Source organism: Phocoena sinus, chromosome 1 (assembly GCF_008692025.1).
Source record: "Phocoena sinus isolate mPhoSin1 chromosome 1, mPhoSin1.pri, whole genome shotgun sequence".
NCBI classification, from domain to species: domain Eukaryota; kingdom Metazoa; phylum Chordata; class Mammalia; order Artiodactyla; family Phocoenidae; genus Phocoena; species Phocoena sinus.
In genome coordinates, this window is record NC_045763.1 from 66,490,859 (window position 1) to 66,511,819 (window position 20,961).

Here is a 20,961-nt window from a genome sequence, read left to right on the forward strand (position 1 = left end):
TCTGAGCTGGATTTACAACAGAGTTTCTCAAAGCATGGGCTGAAATGGAAGTGAATGAGACTCTTTGGGAGTATTAATTAAAAACGTAAACTGGGTACCACCCTAGATTTTTTTTTTTTTGTTTGTTTGTTTGTTTTTTGCGATACGCGGGCCTCTCACTGCTGTGGCCTCCCCCGCTGCGGAGCACAGGCTCTGGACGCACAGGCCCAGCAGCCACGGCCCACGGGCCCAGCCGCTCTGCAGCATGCGGGATCCTCCCAGACCGGGGCACGAACCCGTGTCCCCCTCATCGGCAGGCAGACTCCCAACCACTGCGCCACCAGGGAAGCCCCACCCTAGATTTTTAAATCAAAATCTTTCAAGAGAAACATGGGCATGTTATACCAGGTTGCTGAGGCTGTAGTGAAATAAGTGATTCTGCCTAATGCCAATGGGAATATAAATTGGTGTAACTTTTATGAACCACATTTTGGCAATATATATCTAAAGTACCTACCTTTGGGCCCACATTGCAATGGTTATCCTTCAGCTATATTTCATATAATATTTATCTTTCAGATATATTCCCATTATGTGCAGCATGACATATTTATACGTTGTTTATTTCAGCATTGTGTGGAAACAGCCTAATACTAGAAACAGCCAAGATTTTGATCATCAATACAGTGGAATATCCTGCAGTTCTAAAAAAGAATAAAGAAGTTATCTATGTATTGATATATAGAGTGCTTAGATTTATTGATAAGTAAGAAAAGCAAAATGAAAACCCATCAACATGGTAGGCTACCATATGTGTAAAAGAGGGAGAGACAATGGGGGGGCGGGGAAAAAATGAGGGATAGACAATAGATGTATTTGCTTATGTGTGTATATAATATCTCTGAGAGAATGAAAAACAAACTGTTAACCTGATTACCTCCAGGAGGGGGAATTAAATGGGGTGGGGAAGGGCAGGGATGATACAAGTAGGAAGAAAATTTGAACTTTGAACTGGTGGTTGTATTACCTATTCAAAAATGAAACCAAAAACAAAAAACTGAAAGAATCATTGACTTAGAAGAATGGACACAATTCAGGCAGATAGTGATAAGGGAAGCTATTACTTTCCTTATCCTACATAGGAATTATTCACATTGGTTAATAATGCCTCCTCTAAGACTTAATTACCACACCAGTCTCAAGCAACTTGTCACGTTCTAAAGTACTAAATAGAGTAAATATATGAAATTGAACACCTCAGTTTTTTGTTTTATTTTTTGTGACCTTTAGTTCCTATTAGTTTGTACACAGTCATAGAATGTGTGGGGTCTTTGTTATAACCAATCGGTCTTCAAAACCCATTTTGGTGTTGCATACTACACAAAGCACCTTTCTAATAATCTTAGTATTCTTGTTTCTGAATGTCTTTACGACTTCTTTGAATGTATATTAAAGGATATGTTCCATTCCACATCCATTGTAGAATAATTTATGTGATACAATATAAGTAAAATTAAGTTTAAAAAGTTATTCATAATCCCATTGTCCAGAGAAAATTACTGTGATTTTTTTCATTTTGCTCTATATTCCCTTTATCAAAAAAAAAAAAAAATATATATATATAGTGCATGTGTCTGTGTTTTTTTAATTGATGTATAGTTGACATACAATATATTGGTTTCAGGTGTACAACATAGTGATTGACAGGCAAACACATTAAGAAATGATCATCTGGGCTTCCCTGGTGGCACAGTGGTTGAGAGTCCGCCTGCCAATGCAGAGGACACGGGTTCGTGTCCTGGTCCGGGAGGATCCCACATGCCACGGAGCGGCTGGGCCCGTGAGCCATGGCCACTGGGCCTGCACGACCGGAGCCTGTGCTCTGTTGTGGGAGAGGCTGCAACAGTGAGAAGCCCGCGTACCACAAAAAAAAAAAAAAAAAAAAAAGAAATGATCATCACTATAAGTCTAGTAACCATCTTTCAGCATACTAAATTACTGTAGTATTATTGACTATATTCCTTATGCTGTATATAACATCAGAGTGCATATATCTTTTTGAATTAGTGTTTTTCTTTTCAGGTAAACCCAGAAGTGGAATTGCTGGATCATATGATAGTACTATTTTTAATTTTTTGAGGAACCTATGTATTGTTTTCCATAGTGGCTGCACCAATTTACATTCCCACCAGCAGTACACGAGGGTTTCATTTTCTCCACATTGTTGCCAACACTTGTTATTTGTTGTCTTTTTGATAACAGCCTTTCTGACAGGTGTGAGGCAATATTTCATTGTGGTTTTGATTTGCATTTTCCTGATGATTAGTGACTTTGAGCATCTTTCATGTGTCTACTGGCCATCTTTGTGTTTTTGGAAAAATATCTAATCAAGTCCTCTGCCCATTTTTTATTGGATTTCTTTTTTTGATAAGTTGCATTTTTTAATGTAATTTGGATATTAACCCTTATCAAATATATCATTTACAAATATCTTCTCCCATTCAGTAGGTTACTTTTTCATTTTGTTGATGATTTCCTTCACTGTGCAAAAGCTTTTTAGTTTTTACTTTTATCTACTCCCATTTGTTTATTTTTGCTTTTGTTGCCCTTGCCTGAGGAGACAGATCCAAAAAATATTGATAAGACCAATGTAAAAAAGCATACTGCCTCTGTTTCCTTCTAGGAGTTCTATGGTTTCTGGTCTTACTTTTAATTCTTTCATCCATTTTGAGTTTATTTTTGTATATGGTGTAAAGAAATGGTCCAGTTTTGTGTTTTGCATGTAGCTGACCTTTTTTTTAAACTGGCTGTCTTTTCCCCATTGTATATTCTTACCTTCTTTGTTGAAGATTAATTGATCATATAAGTGTGCATTTATTTCTGGGCTTTCTATTCTGTTCCATTGATCTATGTGTCTGTTTTTGTGCCAGTATCATACTGTTTTTTTTTTTTTTTTATCATACTGTTTTGATTCCTATGGCTTTGTAGTATAATTTGAAATCAGGAAGCATGATACCTCCAGCTTTGTTCTTTCTCAAGATTTCTTTGTTTATTCAGCGTCTTTTTGGTTCCATACAAATTATAGGATTATTTGTTCTAGTTCTGTGAAAAATTCTGTTGGTATTTTGATATTCATATTGTTATGAATCTGTAGATTGCTTTGGATAGTATGGGTATTTTAACAATATTAATTCTTCCAATCTATTAGCATGGACTCTCTATTTGTATCATCTTTTGTTTCTTTCATCAATGTCTCACAGTTTTCAGAGTACAGGTCTTTTACTTCCTTGATTACTTTTATTCCTAGGTATTCTTTTTGATGCAGTTGTAAATGGGATCGTTTTCTTTTCTCTGACAGATCATTATTAGTGTATGAAAACGCTACAGCATTCTGATAGCTTTTTTGTGGAGTCTATAGGGTTTTCTATATCATCATCTGCAAACAGTGACAGTTTTACTTCTTCCTTTCTAGTGTGGATGCTTTTTACCTCTTTTTCTTGTCCGATTGTTGTGGATAGGACTCCCAATTCTATGTTGAATAAAAGTGGTGGGAGTGGGCATCCTTATCTTGTTCCTGATCTTAGAGGAAATGCTTTCAGCTTTTTGCCATTGAGTATGATGTTAGCTGTGGTTTTTGTCATTTATGTCCTTAATTATGTTGAGGTATGTTCCCTCTGCACACACTTAGTTGAGTGTTTTTATCATAAATGGGTGTTGAATTTTGTCAAAAGCTTTTTCTGCATCTATTGAAATGTTTATATGGTTTTTATCCTTCATTTCGTTAATGTGGTTTATCACGTTGACTGACTTGCGGCTATTTAACCATCCTTGCATCCCTGGGATAAATCCCTTTTGATCTCATGGTATATGATCTTTTTAAGCTATTAATAAATTTGGTTTGCTATTATTTGTTGAGGATTTTAGCATCTATGTTCATCTGGGATATTGGCCTGTAATTTTTATGTATTTTTACTTTTTGTTTTTGGTAGTGATTTGTTTTTGGTATCAGAGGAATGCTGTCTTTGTAGAGTGAGTTTGGGAGCATTCCTTTCTCAATTTTTTGGAATAGTTTGAGAAGGATAGGTGCTAAGTCTTTGTTAAATGTCTGGTAGAATTCACCTGTGAAGCTGTCTGGTCCTGGACTTTTGTTTCTTGGGAGTTTTTTATTACTGATTCAATTTCACTACTAGTAATTGGTCTGTTCAAATTTTTCTTCCTTATTTAGTCTTCTTAGGTTATATGTCTAAATGAATTTAGCCATTTCTTCTAGGTTGTCTAATTTGTTGGCATGTAATTTTTGTAGTAATCTCTCATGATATTTTGTGTGTCTGTGATATTGGTTGCATCTTGTCCTCTTTTGTTTCTGATTTTATTTGTTTGGGTCCTGACTTCTTTTTATGAGTCTGGCTAAAGATTTATCAATTTTTAAAAATCTTTTCAAAGAATCAGCTGTTAGTTTCATTGATCTCTTTTGTATTTTTTTGTCTTGATTTCATTTATTTCCACTCTGAGCTGTATTATTTCCTTTGTTCTATTAACTTTGGACTTATTTTTCTTTTCTAGTTTCTTTATGTGTAAGGTTAATTGTCTATTTGAGATTTTTCTTGTTTCTTGAGGAAGGCCTGTATTGCTATAAACTTCTTAGAACTGCCTTTGTTATGTCCCATAGATTTTAGAACATTGTGCTTCCATTTTCATTTGTCTCCAGGTATTTTTTAATTTCCTCTTTGATTTCTTCAGTGAACCATTGGGTTTTTTAGTAGCATGTTGTTTAGATTCCACATGTTGGTGTTTTTGCAGGATTTTTTTGTTTTTGTAGTTGATTTATAGTCTCTACCATTGTGGTCAAAAAAGATGTTTGACATGATTTCAACCCTGTTACATTTATTGAGACTTTTTTTTGTGGCCTAACATGTTACCTATCCCGCAGAATGTTCCATGTGCTCTTGAACAGAATGTGTGTTCTGCTCTTTTGTGGTCATGAATATATTTTTTCAAAGCTGTAAGCATACTACATATTTGAAATTTTCACATGTGAAATATGTGAAATATTTCAAATGTGAAATATTTCACAAAACACATGTGAAATATGTTCACAAGGTATGGTGAACATATTTCCATCTTATAACATATCTTGGCCATATAACTCATAGAAAGCTTACTGTCTCCTCTTGAAAGTATTTGTCTAAGTCTCCTATTTAATTATGAACCTGTAGAGGATAAGAAACATCTTTTATTTGTCTTTGTCACTTTCCCATCAGCACCTGATACAGTGCCACATTATTTTTCACTATCTATGGCAATTTTCTTTAAAAAGTCCCAGGAGATACTCTGAAGGATCCATATAATTTTTGTGGTATTTTTGTCAAAAATTATAACCTCATTCCACTCCTGAGAAAACATCAGGCAAACCCAAATTGAGGGACATTCTACAAAAAAATAACCAATCAGTATTATTCAAAAGTGCACCATGGTCATGAAACAGAAGGAAAGACTAGGAAGAAATAGCAGTTTAATTCAGTTGGAATCCTGGATGGGATCTTTCAACAGAAGAAGGACATTGGTGGAAAACTTGGCCAAATTTGAATAAAATATATAGTTTAGCTGACAACATTTTACCAATGTTTATTATACTATGGTTTTGTAATATGTTACCACTGGAGGAAGCAGAATGTAACTTTTTAAGTCTAAAATTAGTTTTAAAAGTTAAAAAAAAAGTTCCAGGGAAAAAACTTTTAGTCAATAAATATCCTTAAACTTTTTTCTGTTTAATTCTAGCACCAAGGAATATCATTTTTGCTGGCTGACATGGCAATGAAGGTTGAACTAGCTAGATTGAGTTACCAGAGAGCAGCTTGGGAGGTTGATTCTGGTCGCCGAAATACCTATTTTGCCTCTATTGCAAAGGCATATGCTGGAGATATTGCAAATCAGGTAGCTACTGATGCTGTTCAGATTTTCGGAGGCAACGGATATAATACAGAATATCCTGTAGAAAAACTAATGAGGGATGCCAAGATCTATCAGGTAATGTTAAAAATGATTTTTAAGGAACATAATATTCATAAATGACATAGTAGATTTCTGATTATAGATTTTTATGTCACAGGTAATAATAAATCATTATAATAAATGGCTGTGAGCCTAAATTTTTGGAACTAGTTAACACAAGGAAGAATGTTACATTGAAGTGTATTCCTTGAGAGAGAACAGGCTAACAGAGTAAATGGTGCAGACATGTACAGGATGTCTGGATCAGCCTTCTTTGATTCTTAACATCCTAGCTAATTGTAACTCACTCTTTGCTCTCCTAAAAGTATGTGTATCATTTAAATTAATTAAGTTATTTTATTTTGACTCTTACCTGACAACTCTTAAAGTCATATTTGGGAGATAAAAAAAACATGAGGAGAAAGTGATATAGATGACTCTGTCTTATAAATTAAATTGATGGTTAGAAAAACTTAGAGATAGGAGTAATTTAGTGAATAAGATATAAATGCTCATGTCCACATGTAGTTTAAGTAATTATAAGCCATGATTCTCAATATCTCTTCCCTTGCTTTCCTCAACCCCCAGCAAATTATTTGACAAATCCAGTCATTTGAAATCCAGAGGTAGAATCATAGAATGTTAGAGAAAGAAATTTAGACAGTGCAGCCCCTCAATTTAGACTTGAAAAAACTGAGAACCAGAATTTGTGCCTTATCCAAAGTTACGGGTTTATCTGGTAATACTCTCCCTTCCCTGGAGCTTGTAATTATTACGTTTTAGCTTTTCTCTGCCATCTGAACTAATAAATGGTTAGAAGTTTAAACTGGAAGTGAGGGCTGGCTACTAGGGCTACCTAAATGAACAAAAACAAATCCTTTCAGCATCTTTTTCTTTAGCAACTGTGTTCCTTAGGCAACAAGAGATAGAAATCAGGTTTAAGAGTAAGAACAGAAAATGACTGAAGGCGACAACTAGCTAAAAACAGTTCAAAAAAGTTGGTTAAAATATTTTAGCAACATTGAACTTAGATTTCCCAAACACTTTTTGAAATGTTAATATCCTTTTTTTTGATGTTTTAAGACTGTCCTCCAAAATTTTGGTAAATGAGTTTTTATAATAATTTTAACTAATCTTTAGAGAATTTATGTGTTTTCATGGGGTTCAGAAAATCAAGTTTCAGAATCACTGTAGACTACAGACCTTATATGTGGTTTGATTCAGTTTGGTATTGCAGTGGAGCTTAGAGTACTGTCCAAAATACTGGGTGTTTACATACGGAATATATTTAACCTACATGTATTTTCTTATTTTTTGCAGATTTATGAAGGTACAGCACAAATTCAAAGGATTATTATAGCCCGTGAACACATTGGCAGGTATAAAAATTAACCAGATCACCATGTTAGTAATTGTTGAGTATTTAGAACATGATCTACTACTTAAACTCCAGGAAAGAGAAAGAGCAGGCTTTAAGGTTTTTTCCAGTAAAAATTTTAAAATAAGTACTCTTATACTAAACCTATGCAACTGATGCTAATAGTAGTTTTCTATTTTTGTTTAGCTTTATGACTTGCCTTTTCTATAATAGATTTGGTTTTATTAAAATTATGTGTTGTCCTTTAGTTCCATTGTACCTGAATCACATTAACCTAGAAAGATACATTTGGCTTGTTGTTTTGACCTCTTATAATTAAAGTAACAGAAATTTCTTGGAATTTCAGTGTTTTTCCAATGACAGGAAGGTTTATAAAAGTATTCAGAATGTTCCAAAATTTACATTGAGAAAATATTCTGGGATTTAAATAACTTGCCAGTGACTTTGTAGACTTAGTGGTATTTGTGTTAGAGGAGTTAATTTTACTGCAATTTGGAAAGCATTTGTTTTCCATTTTGTACAGTAATAACCAAAAATTTGATGTTCATATTCTCCCTTTATACAATGACCAAAAGTTACTTGAAAATCTTGTTTAATTCTGAGCCCACATTTCACTTGCCTTATTTAAAATAAATCAATAAACTTTCCCTTAAATTATTTTTATATGACTCTGTTGGTCTCTGGTTAATGTTTGGGCTACTGTACAGTCTCATTCCATGCATATACATTCTAAAAATGAACTTAACTAAAATTGTTCAGTGTTGTGTATCTGTTCAATTTGTGTATCTGTATTCTTTTCAAGACGTCTTATTACTTCATGCAATAGTGTGTACTTGGTTTATTTACTGTGATAGAAAAAAATTCATGTTTTGATTTTGAACTGCATAATTACCTGTCCATTTGTTCACTAGATTGCATTATTAGATACTTCAGAAAATATCAGTATGAAATAATGAAAGAACCAAATGTGAATTTACTATTTCTTTGTAATTCTAAACATCAAATACTGCTAAAATATGTTATACTAAATGGTGTTTCTGACATCACTTATGATTTTCCAATTCTGATACCAACTGGGAATCCATAGTTCAATCCTATTCTGACAGTAACTCAGAATAGTTAGCATCAGACTCCACAGGTGTAAGGGCTCCGCCCACTCCGTCTGAAGTGGTATCTCACTTCAGAAACACCACTATAAGTCCTGGATCCCCAGGCTACCCACACTTCTGACCACTTTGGCTACAAATTCGGGTATTCCCATGACCTTGCCCTTGGGTTTGATAATTTGCTAGAATGGCTCACAGAACTCAGGTAAAATACATTTACTGGTTTTTTACAAAGGAGGAGATGCAAAGGGCAAGGTATAAGGAGAGAGACCGAGCTTTCATAACTTCTCCCAATGTACCACCCTCCCAGTACCTCAGTGTGTTCACTAATCTGGAAACTCCTGAATCTCATCGTTCAAGTTTCGGTAGAGAATTTACAGCCTCCCTCTCCTGCCCAGATGTCAAGGGTGGGGTTTAAGTTCCCACCTGCATTAGTCAGCTAAGGTTGCCATAAGAAAATGCCACAAACTGGGTGGCTTAAACAACAGAAATTTATTTTTTCATAGTTCTGGAGGCTAGAAGTCCCAAGATCAAGGTACCATCTGGGTTGGTTTCTGGTGAGGCCTCTCATCCTGGCTTGTAGACAGCTACATTCTCACTCTGTTCTCACATGGCCTCTTGTCTGTGCACATGCATAGGGAGAGAGTGAGCTCCGGTGTCTCTTCTTCTTACAAAGACACCAGTTTTATTAGATTAGAGCCATACCCTTATGACCTCATTTAATTCAATTACTTCTCTTAAGTCCCTATCTTCAAACATGGTCACATGGGAATGGTTAGGGCTTCAACATATGAATTTGGGGCGAGGGTGGGGGGGCAGTTTAGACCACAACACTACCCTCTAATTACTTGGTCTTTCTGGTGATTGGCCCCACCCTGAGCCTCTTTAGGGGCTCCACCCTAAGTCACCTCATTAGCACAAACTCTACTATGATCTTTTGAAAGGGGTTCATTATGAATAATAAAAGAGGGACTTCCCTGGTTGTCCAGCAGTTAAGACTCCATGCTTCCAGTGCAGGCCTGGGTTCAATCCCTGGTCAGGGAACTTGATCCCACATGGCACAAAAAAAATCCCACACGCTGCAACTAAAGATCCTGCATGCTGCAATGAAGATCCTGTGTGCTGCAACTAAGACCTGGTGCAACCAAATAAGTAAATTTTTTAAAATTTTATTTTATTATTTATTTATTCATTTATTTTTTGGCTGCGTTGGGTCTTTGTTGCTGCGCTCTCATTGTGGCGGTCGGGGGCTACTCTTTGTTGTGCTGCGCCGGCTTCTTATTGTAGTGCCTTCTCTTGTTGTGGAGCACGGGCTTCTAGGTGCACAGGCTTCAGCAGTTGTGGCGCGTGGGCTCAGTAGTTGTGGCTTGCAGGCTCTAGAGTGCAGGCTCAGTAGTTGTGGTGCATGGGCTTAGTTGCTCCACGGCATGTGGGATCTTCCCGGACCAGGGCTTGAACCCGTGTCCCCTGCATTGGCAGGTGGATTCTTAACCACTGTGCCACCAGGGAAGTCCCTAAAATTTATTTTTTAAAAATAATAAAAGATACTCCTGTTGCTCAGGAAATTCCAAGGATTGGATGAGCTTGAAACGGAGCAGGACCCTATGGTCCTTCTTCCCCAACCTCATGTCCTTCACCTGCCTTTTGTCTGTGGAAAAACTTTAGCCAAAGCATAAGTTTAATCAGAGAAGTGAGAAAATGCAGAAGCAAAGAAAAGTCAAACAGGACAAAACAATAATAGTTTAGGCAGTAAGCAAAGCCAAGGACCTTTAGCTCCTCCTCAAGGGCTATAGATAATATTCTGAGCCATATCATGTGAGCTGTCTTACAGACACTGAAAGCCCCACCAGGTGGAAGAAGTTAACTACATGATGACCAGACTGTAGCCATGACATAAGCTGCTACAATTCTGAGAACTGGCCTCAAGGAAATGGGAACAAACTGACCCTGGAACTGAAAATTAACTGTACTTAAAACAATCAGGATGACACTGGTCAGACCACTACATGACCAATTTCAAGATGACTGTCAGAGCTGACTATGCCATTTCTGCATGTAGCCCCCTCCCTCTGTATAAAAGCTCTTGCTTCCTGACTGTCAGGCTTGGGGGGGAGCCAGCCTTTGGACAGGCATCTGCCCTTCTTCCCCTGCCCCCGCCCCCCGTTGCCGGCATCCAAAATAAAGCAAACTTTCTTTTCCACCAACCTTGCCTCTTTATTAGCTTTTGAGGGGTGAGCAGCCAGACCCCACTTTCACTTACAGGCTCACCCAGGGACTGGGGACAAAAACTAAATCCATTTCCTCTTACACCTCACTAAATTATGAAAATAAAAATCTAATCTTTTACCAAGAAAGTTTAAATGGCTTTTTCATGCTCAATTATGAAACTGTGTTTTAATGGTACAGCTCAAGATTGGTAGGAGATTTCTAAATAAATTGGATGTTACATAGAAATTACAAGTTAAATGGAATATATACATTCCAAATGCAAATTTGAATTTACACAAGTTCAAAAATTCACCTACATATTGTAAATATAAAGTTTCTAGACATGTAACTGTATTCCAAAGCTACATAATGAGAATATTAAAGTACCTTTGATAAGTATTAAGCAATTATATAACTATCAGTTAAGAGCTTTTAGTCACAAGTAACACAAATGAACTTAAGCTACTTAGGCAAAATATGGACAAATATATTTTAAGTATATCGAAGTGCCTCATGGATCTGAAGGCTGGAACAGAGTCAGTTTTAGGAAGGATCTAGAACCCAAATAGTCTTTAGGAACCCATGAAATAGTACCTTTCTATTTTCCCTGTCATGTTTCATTCTTTCTTGTTCTATAGCCTAGCTTCTTCCTCTGCTTCTTTGATCCCATGATGGAATAAGACCTAATACTTATATATTAGATTTCCCGCCACTTATAAAAGCTGACTGGTGGGGGCCATTACAGCCAGGAGGATAGGTAGAGTCAGACTACAAACATGATTGTTAGTTGCCTACATCTGTGACTTGATGGTTCCTGGAAAAGACATAATTTTATAAAAGATCTGATATGTTTATGGCAAATTTATTGAATGTTTAAGGAATCTACCAGAGTCATCAATTTGCATATAGGGAGAAGAGTTTATTCCAAGACTCCTCTGAATTAAAAAAAAAAAAAAGGCTGTTTACATGGCTTCTAGAATGACACCCATTGATTTGAATATATACCCTGTAACCAGATAATACAAAAGTTCTTTGGAGATTGAAGATTGAACTCTATAGGCAACAGGTTTTTTTTTTTTTTAAAGGTTTCATATAACTAATTAATGAATGAGAGAACTAACAAGGTGTTAAAACTAGTATAAGGGAGAATTTGAAAAACAGACATATCGGCAGTTAGAAATGCTTAAAAGAATTTGCTAATAGATGTAAACCTGGTAGGGCAAAAAACCTAAAGAGGGGGTCATCTTCTCTTTTTTTTTTTTAGGCCACACTGTGTGGCATGCAGGATCATATTTCCCTGACCAGGGACCAAACCCATGCCCTCTGCATTGGGAGCACGGAGTCTTAACCACTGGACAGCCTGGGAAGTCCCAGGGGGGTCATCTTTTCTATACAGGAGAAACCACTTGTAGTTCATGGCTCATTTTCATTACTGTCCATTTTCTATAATTTAACTTTTAACAGAGTTGTAAAACAGTTCAGCCAGCCAATAGACAATCACAGGTATATACCTCTTTAGAGGATCCATGAGATAATACCTAGCAGTCCACTAAAAGGACACTCAGTAATTTCTTTTATACATTTCCAAGTCTTTGACAATGTGTTTTGACAGTCTCTTTTCGTGTGAGCATAAATAATCTGCCAAGATTACTCTTGATACAAAAACACAGGTTTCATTAGGTTTGGCCTGATTACCTTTGTACAGTAAGGGTGTTAACTATGCAGGCCTCCTCAGATTTACTTTGCAAATCCAGAGATGTGCAATACTGAACAATTATTAAAGCTGCAGGATTAACCTCTGTATGAAAGTTTTCATAAGGACACTGAAATTGGACTTCTAAAAGCCTCTGGAACCAAGCTCAAGAAACTCTCTACCAGATTTCTCCAGTAGTACCTAAGACTTTAGGTAAATTTCTTCCTCAGCATCTCTAAAATTTACTATAGAAGGGACCTTCCTTACCATCTGTAAGACTAGAACCTTGTAAGCCAGGTACCATTCCAGTTTTACTGGGGCAGCTCTGTAGGCACTGACTCTACGTATAAAGTCAACTTGTTTTTTTAATAATGGGTTTGTCATACATGAGTAAATGTGAATTGGTCTCAATTATGACACTCCAGGTATGGCTTTGGTTACACAATCAATTTGTTCAATTATATGCTGGTAAACACGAGTAAAGATTCCTTTTGATTATTGCCATGAAATGTAAGGAGACTCAGTAAATGTTTCTAAATTCTGGGGACACAGTGAGAATCAGATACCATTTTAAAATTCCAGTTTACAAAAGCAGAATCTACTAAATTGAAGACTAGAGATAGCCTAAGAATTAAAAAGGGCTTCCTTACATATCCATAAAAATAGAACATAACAACTGCATAAATAATATTCCAAACAAGTAACCATGATTAAATTTCCCTCGTTGGTCCCTTCAGTTCTCTGTAATTGCTCTGTTGGATCTTGGATCAGTAAACTACTTTCAAGAAGCTGTCTGCTTCTAGTGGTTAAGAATCTGCCTGCCAATGCAAGGGACACAGGTTCAAGCTCTGGTCCAGGAAGATCCCAAATGCCATGGAGCAACTAAGCCCATGCACCACAACTACTGAGCCTGTGCTCTAGAGCCGGCATGCCACAACTACTGAAGCCCACGTGCCTAGAGCCTGTGCTCTGCAACAAGAGAATCCACCGCAGTGAGAAGCCCGCGCACTGCAACGAAGAGTAGCCCCTGCTGGCCACAACTAGAGAAAGCCCATGCACAGCAACAAAGACCCAACGCAGCCAAAAAAAAATAAATTTTAAAAGTAAATAAATAATAGAAAGATGAACCAAAATTGATTAAAAAAAAAAAAAAAAGAACTGTCTGCTTCTAGACAAAAGAGTTCTAGAAATCCTGACTCAGTCCATTGGTATGGTGTGAAATGTGTCTAAGCTATGTCAGTTTGGAAATGTGTACCCACAAAACTATTCTTTGACGTCTCTATTGACAGTTCAAAGCACCTGATTCTTCCCATGAGGCTCTGCGACTGTCCGTTCCTGAATGCACAAACTTTGGCCTGTAGATCTATAGGCAGAGCCCTCAAGCTAGCATCAGAGTAAAACAGAAACTATCTGTAGATAACCGTTTTAGTTCAGGCTGCTACAACAATACCACTGCCAACTAAAGAATGTTACTTACCATCCAGTTCTGTTAAGAATTAAGCTATTAGCCCCTGCAGTCACTGACCTTCAACACAGCCTGAAAGGAATTCAGGGTAGAATGAAGCATTCTATGCTCTGGGAAAACTGACAGAACAGACCTTCAGGAAAAATAGGTATTTTCAGGAGAAATTTTTTATGAACCTGGATTCTTGCATCTTCCCATACTTAGAAAAGCACTAAAACCATTAATTAAGATATCTGTTCTTCATGTCTAGCAGCAAACTTCTATAGAGATGTGTGCTGGGTTGCACATACTCCCTTCACCACAATCACATGTATACTGACCTCCCCCGTTACCTCTTCAGAACAGTTTCTCAGAGCTATTTGAGAGTCTGTCTCCTGGGCTATAGTCCTCAGTGAGACATTGAATAAACACAACTCGCAGTTTTTCTGTCATACGTTTTTTTTCAGTTGACACCATAGACTGAGTGGTTTAAACAACAATGTATTTCTCATGGTTCTAGAGGCTAGGAAGTCTAAGATCAAGATGCCTGCCCTCTTCTGTGTTGCAGACTTCTAACTTCTTTTACACTAACATGGCAGAAATAGGGTGAGAGAGCTCTCTGGGGTCCCTTTTATAAGGGCACTAATCCCATTCATGAGGACTGTACCCTTATGACCTAATTACCTCCTAAAGGCCCCACTTACTAATACCATCACACTGGGGATTCGGATTTCAACATATGAATTTGTGGGGGGACAGAAACATTCAGTCCATTGTAATGACCAAGACTGAAAGTTGTATAGATACCCAATAATATCAGAATGGAATTGAGTTCAAATCTCTATTACAGCATAGTGCATAATTATTTCATAAGAATTTAACCATTATTTCCCCTGAGGGAAACAAAGAGAATTGACAAATCTCCAGGGCCTTCTCATAAAGTATACAATTTTGGACATATTTATATTAATAATATTTTACCTATACAAATTTAAGCTATGGAAGGCTGAGTTGATCTGAAATATTTACTAAATTTTTCTATAAAGCTCCCACAGTAGTGTTGGTAAATAAGAAATATGGGGCACATGAAATAAACTTAATTATTTCTAATATCTTTCTTTTTATGAGGTGAAAGAATAGATTTTTTATTTTCCAGCCTCCCAATCCCTCTACTCCAGGAAGTTTCAAAGATATATTTAGATGTAAAATATATCCTGAAATTTTTATTTTTCTAAATTCAAGATTTAACCTTGAGAAGGTAAAATCAAGAGATGTCAGATGATCTGATCACTTGCTTAAAATAGGATTATAGGTACCTGAGAAAGAACACTTGTTTACCTATTTAATTAAAGGGACAATAAATAAAAATAAACACAGAAAAATATAACATGATTATACAGAACTTTGTTTCTCAAATGAGGAAACTTTGTTCCTTTTTTTAAAATAATTAAGGGTATTAAAATTTCAACACATAGAACACAGAAAATTTATTCTGTTAAGACAAAATCTCTGGTATGTAGGCAGACGGTAAAGAGTAACCTTTTACCTTTGGTGAAGGGGTCAATCAGTAAACCAAGTAAGCAAGCCCCATAAAACTGAGTGAACTTTGCCAAAATTTTAGCACCTTCCAGTGTTTTTCTCAGATTCAGGTATTACACACCAAGGCAAATAAAATTCACTTTCCTAAAGTTTTGTCCTTCACAATGCTTTTTCATATTCTAGAACAAGCCGATACTTGGAACAAAACTACTCATTTTCTCTTGAAAAATAAAAACACATACATAGTTGTATTTCTCTATCACTATTGGTCCAACTCTAGTGATATAATAATCCTTATTATTATGACTTAATTGTAGAAACTAACTTCTGCTTCAGAGAAAGCTGGGAAGCAGGTCATTGAGAACTGTTTTTCACACACGAACATTTTAGCAAAGCTCATGAATATTAACACAACTTTATATATCTATGCATATCCCTTTACACCTTGAAGTGGCAAAAAGAAACATATTTATTAACTTGACCCAAATGTAACTTATTCCATAGCATATCAAAGTAAGAAACAAAAGTATATAAGCTTAAAATTATGTTCAGTAATCAATGATTTAATATTCTATCCAAGAAACAATCCAGGCATATTTGATTATTCATTAATTAATTCAATATCAGTCCAAGGTTTTACATTTCCTAAAGATCATGGAAATTATCTATAATCTGACATAATTCAAAACATAATTACTGTTGGAATAAACAAATTTTGTTAGACTTATGATTCAATATGGTGGAACCCAAAATTACATTTTCAAAAATCTTAAACTTCATTTAGGTGTTAGGTTAGCTAATTTGACCAATAAATCATTATAAAAAGTTCAGGAAATCCAGACTAATTAGTCTCTTCATTTAAAAATAAACTGCACTTAAACATATAGTACTATACTTGTATTATACTGATAATTAGAGAAAAAGACACATAGCTGTTTTTCTCTTTAACCCAAATTACAAACCTCTCTAATTTGTCCACAGATTCATCTTACTATGTGAACTTGAATTTTTAAAAATGTTTTTTGAGCTAGTAGTTTTTATCAGAATGACTGTTTTCCTTTAAAGTCTAGCTCATTCAAAGTATTAGAAGTTAATTTTTACAATTTTTCTGTTAATTTGGGGACTAACCCATTTATATAAGTGCCTATTTATCTCTATAAACTAATCAGAATAGAGTTCCTTAATATGAAGCATAATCTGATTTATTAGTTTACACTGCTCAGAAGTGGGAAAGTATTTCATAGATGTGCAATAAGAGGGCAAAGCCGTCCTCAATTATAGACAAACAGACACACTGAGAACTTAAAAGTTTCAGATCTACAACAACTTCAGTCACAGGCCAAAATAAACTCAACAGTCCAGATCTCAAAGCTGTTTTTCTTTTCAGTGGGCTTTAAATTCTTAACTGATTAGAGCTCTCACACATAGACAAGAGTGAATAAACCAGATTTTCTGTCATTTCTCACCCATGAGAGAAATAGACTTCTATAGCAGACAGAGATCACCAAGTGGGTCATAAAAACATAGTCTTAATCATTGCCACCAATGAGATTAAATTATGAACTGTGCCTGAAGCAGAAACAATAACAAGACACAAAATCAGTAAGGAGGTGAAAAAAAAAAAATCAGTAAGGAGGGCAAAACCTACATAAATAGAGTCCAAAAAAGTTAAGGCTGTGGAGTGGCTGTGAGAGCCAAGAAAAGACCTGCCTTGGCTTGGGTAGATCTTGAGGTGCCATTCTCAAGCAATGCAGTTTACTTAGCTCTATCTGTTGAGTGTACTTGGGTATCTAAGGAAATGTATACTTTTCAAAATGGTAAAATCATGACGCATATAAATATAAAGTGAATACATGTCAAAAGTTTTATTTAACTCATTATAAAAGGAGGGAACCAATATATTAAAACCAATTTCTAGCAACCAATTTAAATCTTAAAACCTAGATGTCTCAATGTATCTTTTTTTTTTTAAAGCTTCAAGCTCTTTTTTATAGTTCAAAATTAAAGGACAGGATTTTACATTTTATTTATTTATTTGTTTTAAATATTTATTTATTTGGCTGCACGGGGTATTAGACGTGGCACGCGGGACCTTTTAGGTGTGGCATGAGGGATCTAGTTCCCTGATCAGGGATCGAACCGGGGTCCCCTGCACTGGGAGCATGGAGTCTTAGCCATTGGACCACCAGGGAAGTCCCTTAGACAGGATTTTACATTTTAAAATGTTTTTTATCTACAACTTTGTTTAGAAAGTTTCTCTTAAATCGCTCCAGAATTCCAGTCCTTATATACCCGCATCTTTCCTATCAGAGTTCCTTTTATTATTGGAACTACTTAGTTAAGAAGGTCTGCAATTCTAAGACTTTAGACAAGATTTCATTTGCTTGAAGTGAATACAAAAATGGAGGAATAAAAAAAATCAGGGATGTCATAAAATATATAGAAGGTTATAATTTTACAAGTGTAATATGCAGCATGGAGCATGTAATATTCTGCTTCTACATTTGCCATTTCAGAAATAAATGACTCATAGTGGAGACATGGAAGCAACCTAAATGTCTATTGACAGATGAATGGATCAAGAAAATGCATATGTGTGCGTGTGTACACACACACACACACACACTGGAATATTACTCAGCCATAAAAAAGAATGAAATAATGCTATTTGCAGCAACATGGATGGACCTAGAGATTACCGTATTAAGTGAAGTGAGTCAAAGACAAATGTCATATGATATCACTTATATGTGGAATCTAAAAGGATGATACAAATGAACTTATTTACAAAACAGAATTAGACATAGAAAACAAACTTATGGTTACCAAAGGTTATAGCAGGGGGAGGGGGTGGAGATAAATTAGGAGTTCAGCATTAACAAATACACACTACTATATATGAAATAGGTAAACAAAAAGGACCTACTTTATAGCATAGGGAACTATACTCAATATCTTGTAATCACCTATAATTGAAAATAATCTGAAAAATAATATATATATAAAACTGAAACACTTTTCTGTAAATTTGAAACATTGTAAATAAGATATACTTCATTTAAAAAAATGACTCAGTTACTATGTTTCATTGATTCCAAAATGCATATTTCTTCTTATTTAACATCTCAGAAATCTGGGTAAGTTTTATGTTAATAGCCATTGGCTATTTTTTTCTACTTTTGATGTTTTTGCAATTGGGATGTGTCTTATAGTTAGTGGCATCTTAGGTAAAATATGATACTGTTGTCCCCTGGAAATGCTATTCCGTGACATAATAAAGATGTTAAACCAGAGTAGAAACAGTTTAGATACTGAATGTTAATGAAACTACGTTCATAGTTGTAGTCAGTCACAATATGGTCTTTGAACAAAATTGTAGGTAAAGAGGAATCCTTTTATTTACAAAATGATATGTGTAATATATGAAATGGTGAACAAAGCAGACACTACAGCTCTCATAAAGCTTATAGACTACAGCAGCATTGTCCAGTGGAAACATAAGGTGATCTACATGTGTAATTTAAAATTTTCTAATAGTCACATTAAAAAAGTAAAAAGTAACAGATGAAATTAAGTTTAAGAAAATACTTTAACCCAATATATCCAAAATATTTCAGCAATCAATACTTTTAAATTATTAATGAGATATTTCTATTTTTCTTACTAAGTCTTTGAAATGGGGTGTGTGTATTTTATACTTACAACACATCTCAAATCAGAGTGGTCACATTTCAAGTGCTCCATGTGGCTATATTGGACAGCAGAGGTCTAGAGGCAGAGATGAACTTGTTTTATATATATATATATATATATGTAGCTACTTTTCTTTGGAGGGGAGATATTTTTATTTTTTTGAAGAGGTAAAACATACCAAGTTTCAAAAGTATCAGAGTACTCAGTGAGAAGCTTTCCTTAAATCCTGTCCACAGCCACCCATTTCTCCTCCAGTAGGTGACTGCTTTGGTTCTGTGCATTCCCAAATATATCCATATATTTTTTTCCCTTTGTTTCCCACACAAATAGTAGTAGCATATGGCACATCGGTACATCGTTTGGTACATTCTGTTTTTGTATTCACTTAACATATTTTGTAAATCTTTCCACACAATGTTTGCAGAGTTTCCTCATTCTTTTTAATGGCTGCATAATGAATACACCGTAGTTTATTTCACCTTTTTTTTTTTTTTGCGGTACGCGGGCCTCTCACTGTTGTGGCCTCTCCCATTGCAGACCACAGGCTCCAAACGCGCAGGCTCAGCGGCCATGGCTCACGGGCCTAGCCGCTCCGTGGCATGTGGGATCTTCCCAGACCGGGGCACGAACCCGTGTCCCCTGCATCGGCAGGCGGACTCTCAACCACTGTGCCACCAGGGAAACCCTATTTCACCTTTTGATGGTTAAAATATTTGTTATTTTTTGCTATTATGAAGACTGCTGCTATGAATATTCTGGCACATGTCACTTCATAGCCAAGGGAATATATTTGTAGGATAAATAGCTAGAAATAGAATTGCTGAATGTGATTACAAGAATTGCTAGAACAGATACTCCCTATAAATATTTCCATTTTGCTCACCATCGTACCCCCAAAACCTAGAATAAATAATATTTGGCATCCAATACATATCTGATGAATGAATTAATAAAGTAGGAAGAGAGGCTTACTTTTCATTACTTCAGCAGTTATTGCCTCGACCTGAATGTTATATTTTGGATAGGATGCTTGTCTTATTCTTATTTTGAGTATTACTTTTCCCAGGAGACATGACCTCTCTCTCTCTGCCTTGGTTTTTCTCACTCTACAACACTCCTCTCCCATCTGATTTAGAGGCAAAAGAAAGCTGGGAAATTACATTACTATTGTGAAATAAAATTCATATTTTAAGGCAAGACAAGAAAATTTTAAACATAAAGATATTCTTCTCTGTCCTTTGGCCTCCGCTGTGCCCCCACTGTGCATTGTGTATCTGCATTATGCATCAACCAAACCTCCCCCATCAGCAGGAATACCTGCTCAACCATAAAGAGCAACATTCTCCCAGCATCAACAAGACAGCTCCTTAAAAGATAACATTCTTTCCTGATCTTGTAAGGGGTCACACGACCTACCACGATGACACTTATATCTGGATTATGTAAACTGTCAATAATATGTCATTTGATGTACAGTCCTTTGTCTCAAAAAACATATAACTGTACCTTCACTTGTAACCCGCGGAACAGTCCTCAGAGCTTTCTGAGATGCTCTTCCCAGGTTATAATCCTCAAATTTGGCTCGGATAAAAATTTCCATTTCTTTCTGGGAGCAACGGATTAATTTTTCATCGACACTATTTAACAAGGCAGACTTTTTAAAATAAAAATTATTAGGGCTAGAGACAATCATCACGTAATGATAAAAGGCTCAACTCAGCAGAAATAGATAATTCTAAACTTACATGCATTTAATAAAGTGGCCTCAACCTAGAAATGCGAATATCAACAGAACTACAGGGCGAAATAATGAAATCTATCATCACAGTAGATCCAACATTCTCTCAATTACTGATAACCCACATAAGTCACTGTGTCAGGAACCCTTCTCCAAATCGTTACGGAATGCAAGGATGTGTGGTGCCATTAT

At 35.8% G+C, this 20,961-nt stretch overlaps 1 protein-coding gene across 3 annotated transcripts in view; it reads left to right on the forward strand.

Annotated features, from left to right (window-relative positions):
* ACADM (acyl-CoA dehydrogenase medium chain) overlaps nucleotides 1–18,398 on the forward strand; it is a 58,710-nt gene extending 40,312 nt beyond the window's left edge. For 2 of the 3 annotated variants that reach the window (XM_032604146.1, XM_032604174.1), the window contains 2 exons: nucleotides 5,758–6,006; nucleotides 7,291–8,013. In XM_032604146.1, the coding sequence (XP_032460037.1) occupies nucleotides 5,758–6,006; nucleotides 7,291–7,362 (321 nt within the window). In that variant the 3' untranslated portion in view covers nucleotides 7,363–8,013. Of the gene's footprint in view, nucleotides 1–5,757; nucleotides 6,007–7,290; nucleotides 8,014–17,854 lie in introns of those variants that run through there. The other variant, XM_032604155.1, reaches the window with a different exon arrangement.
* Nucleotides 18,399–20,961: the final 2,563 nt, after the last annotated feature.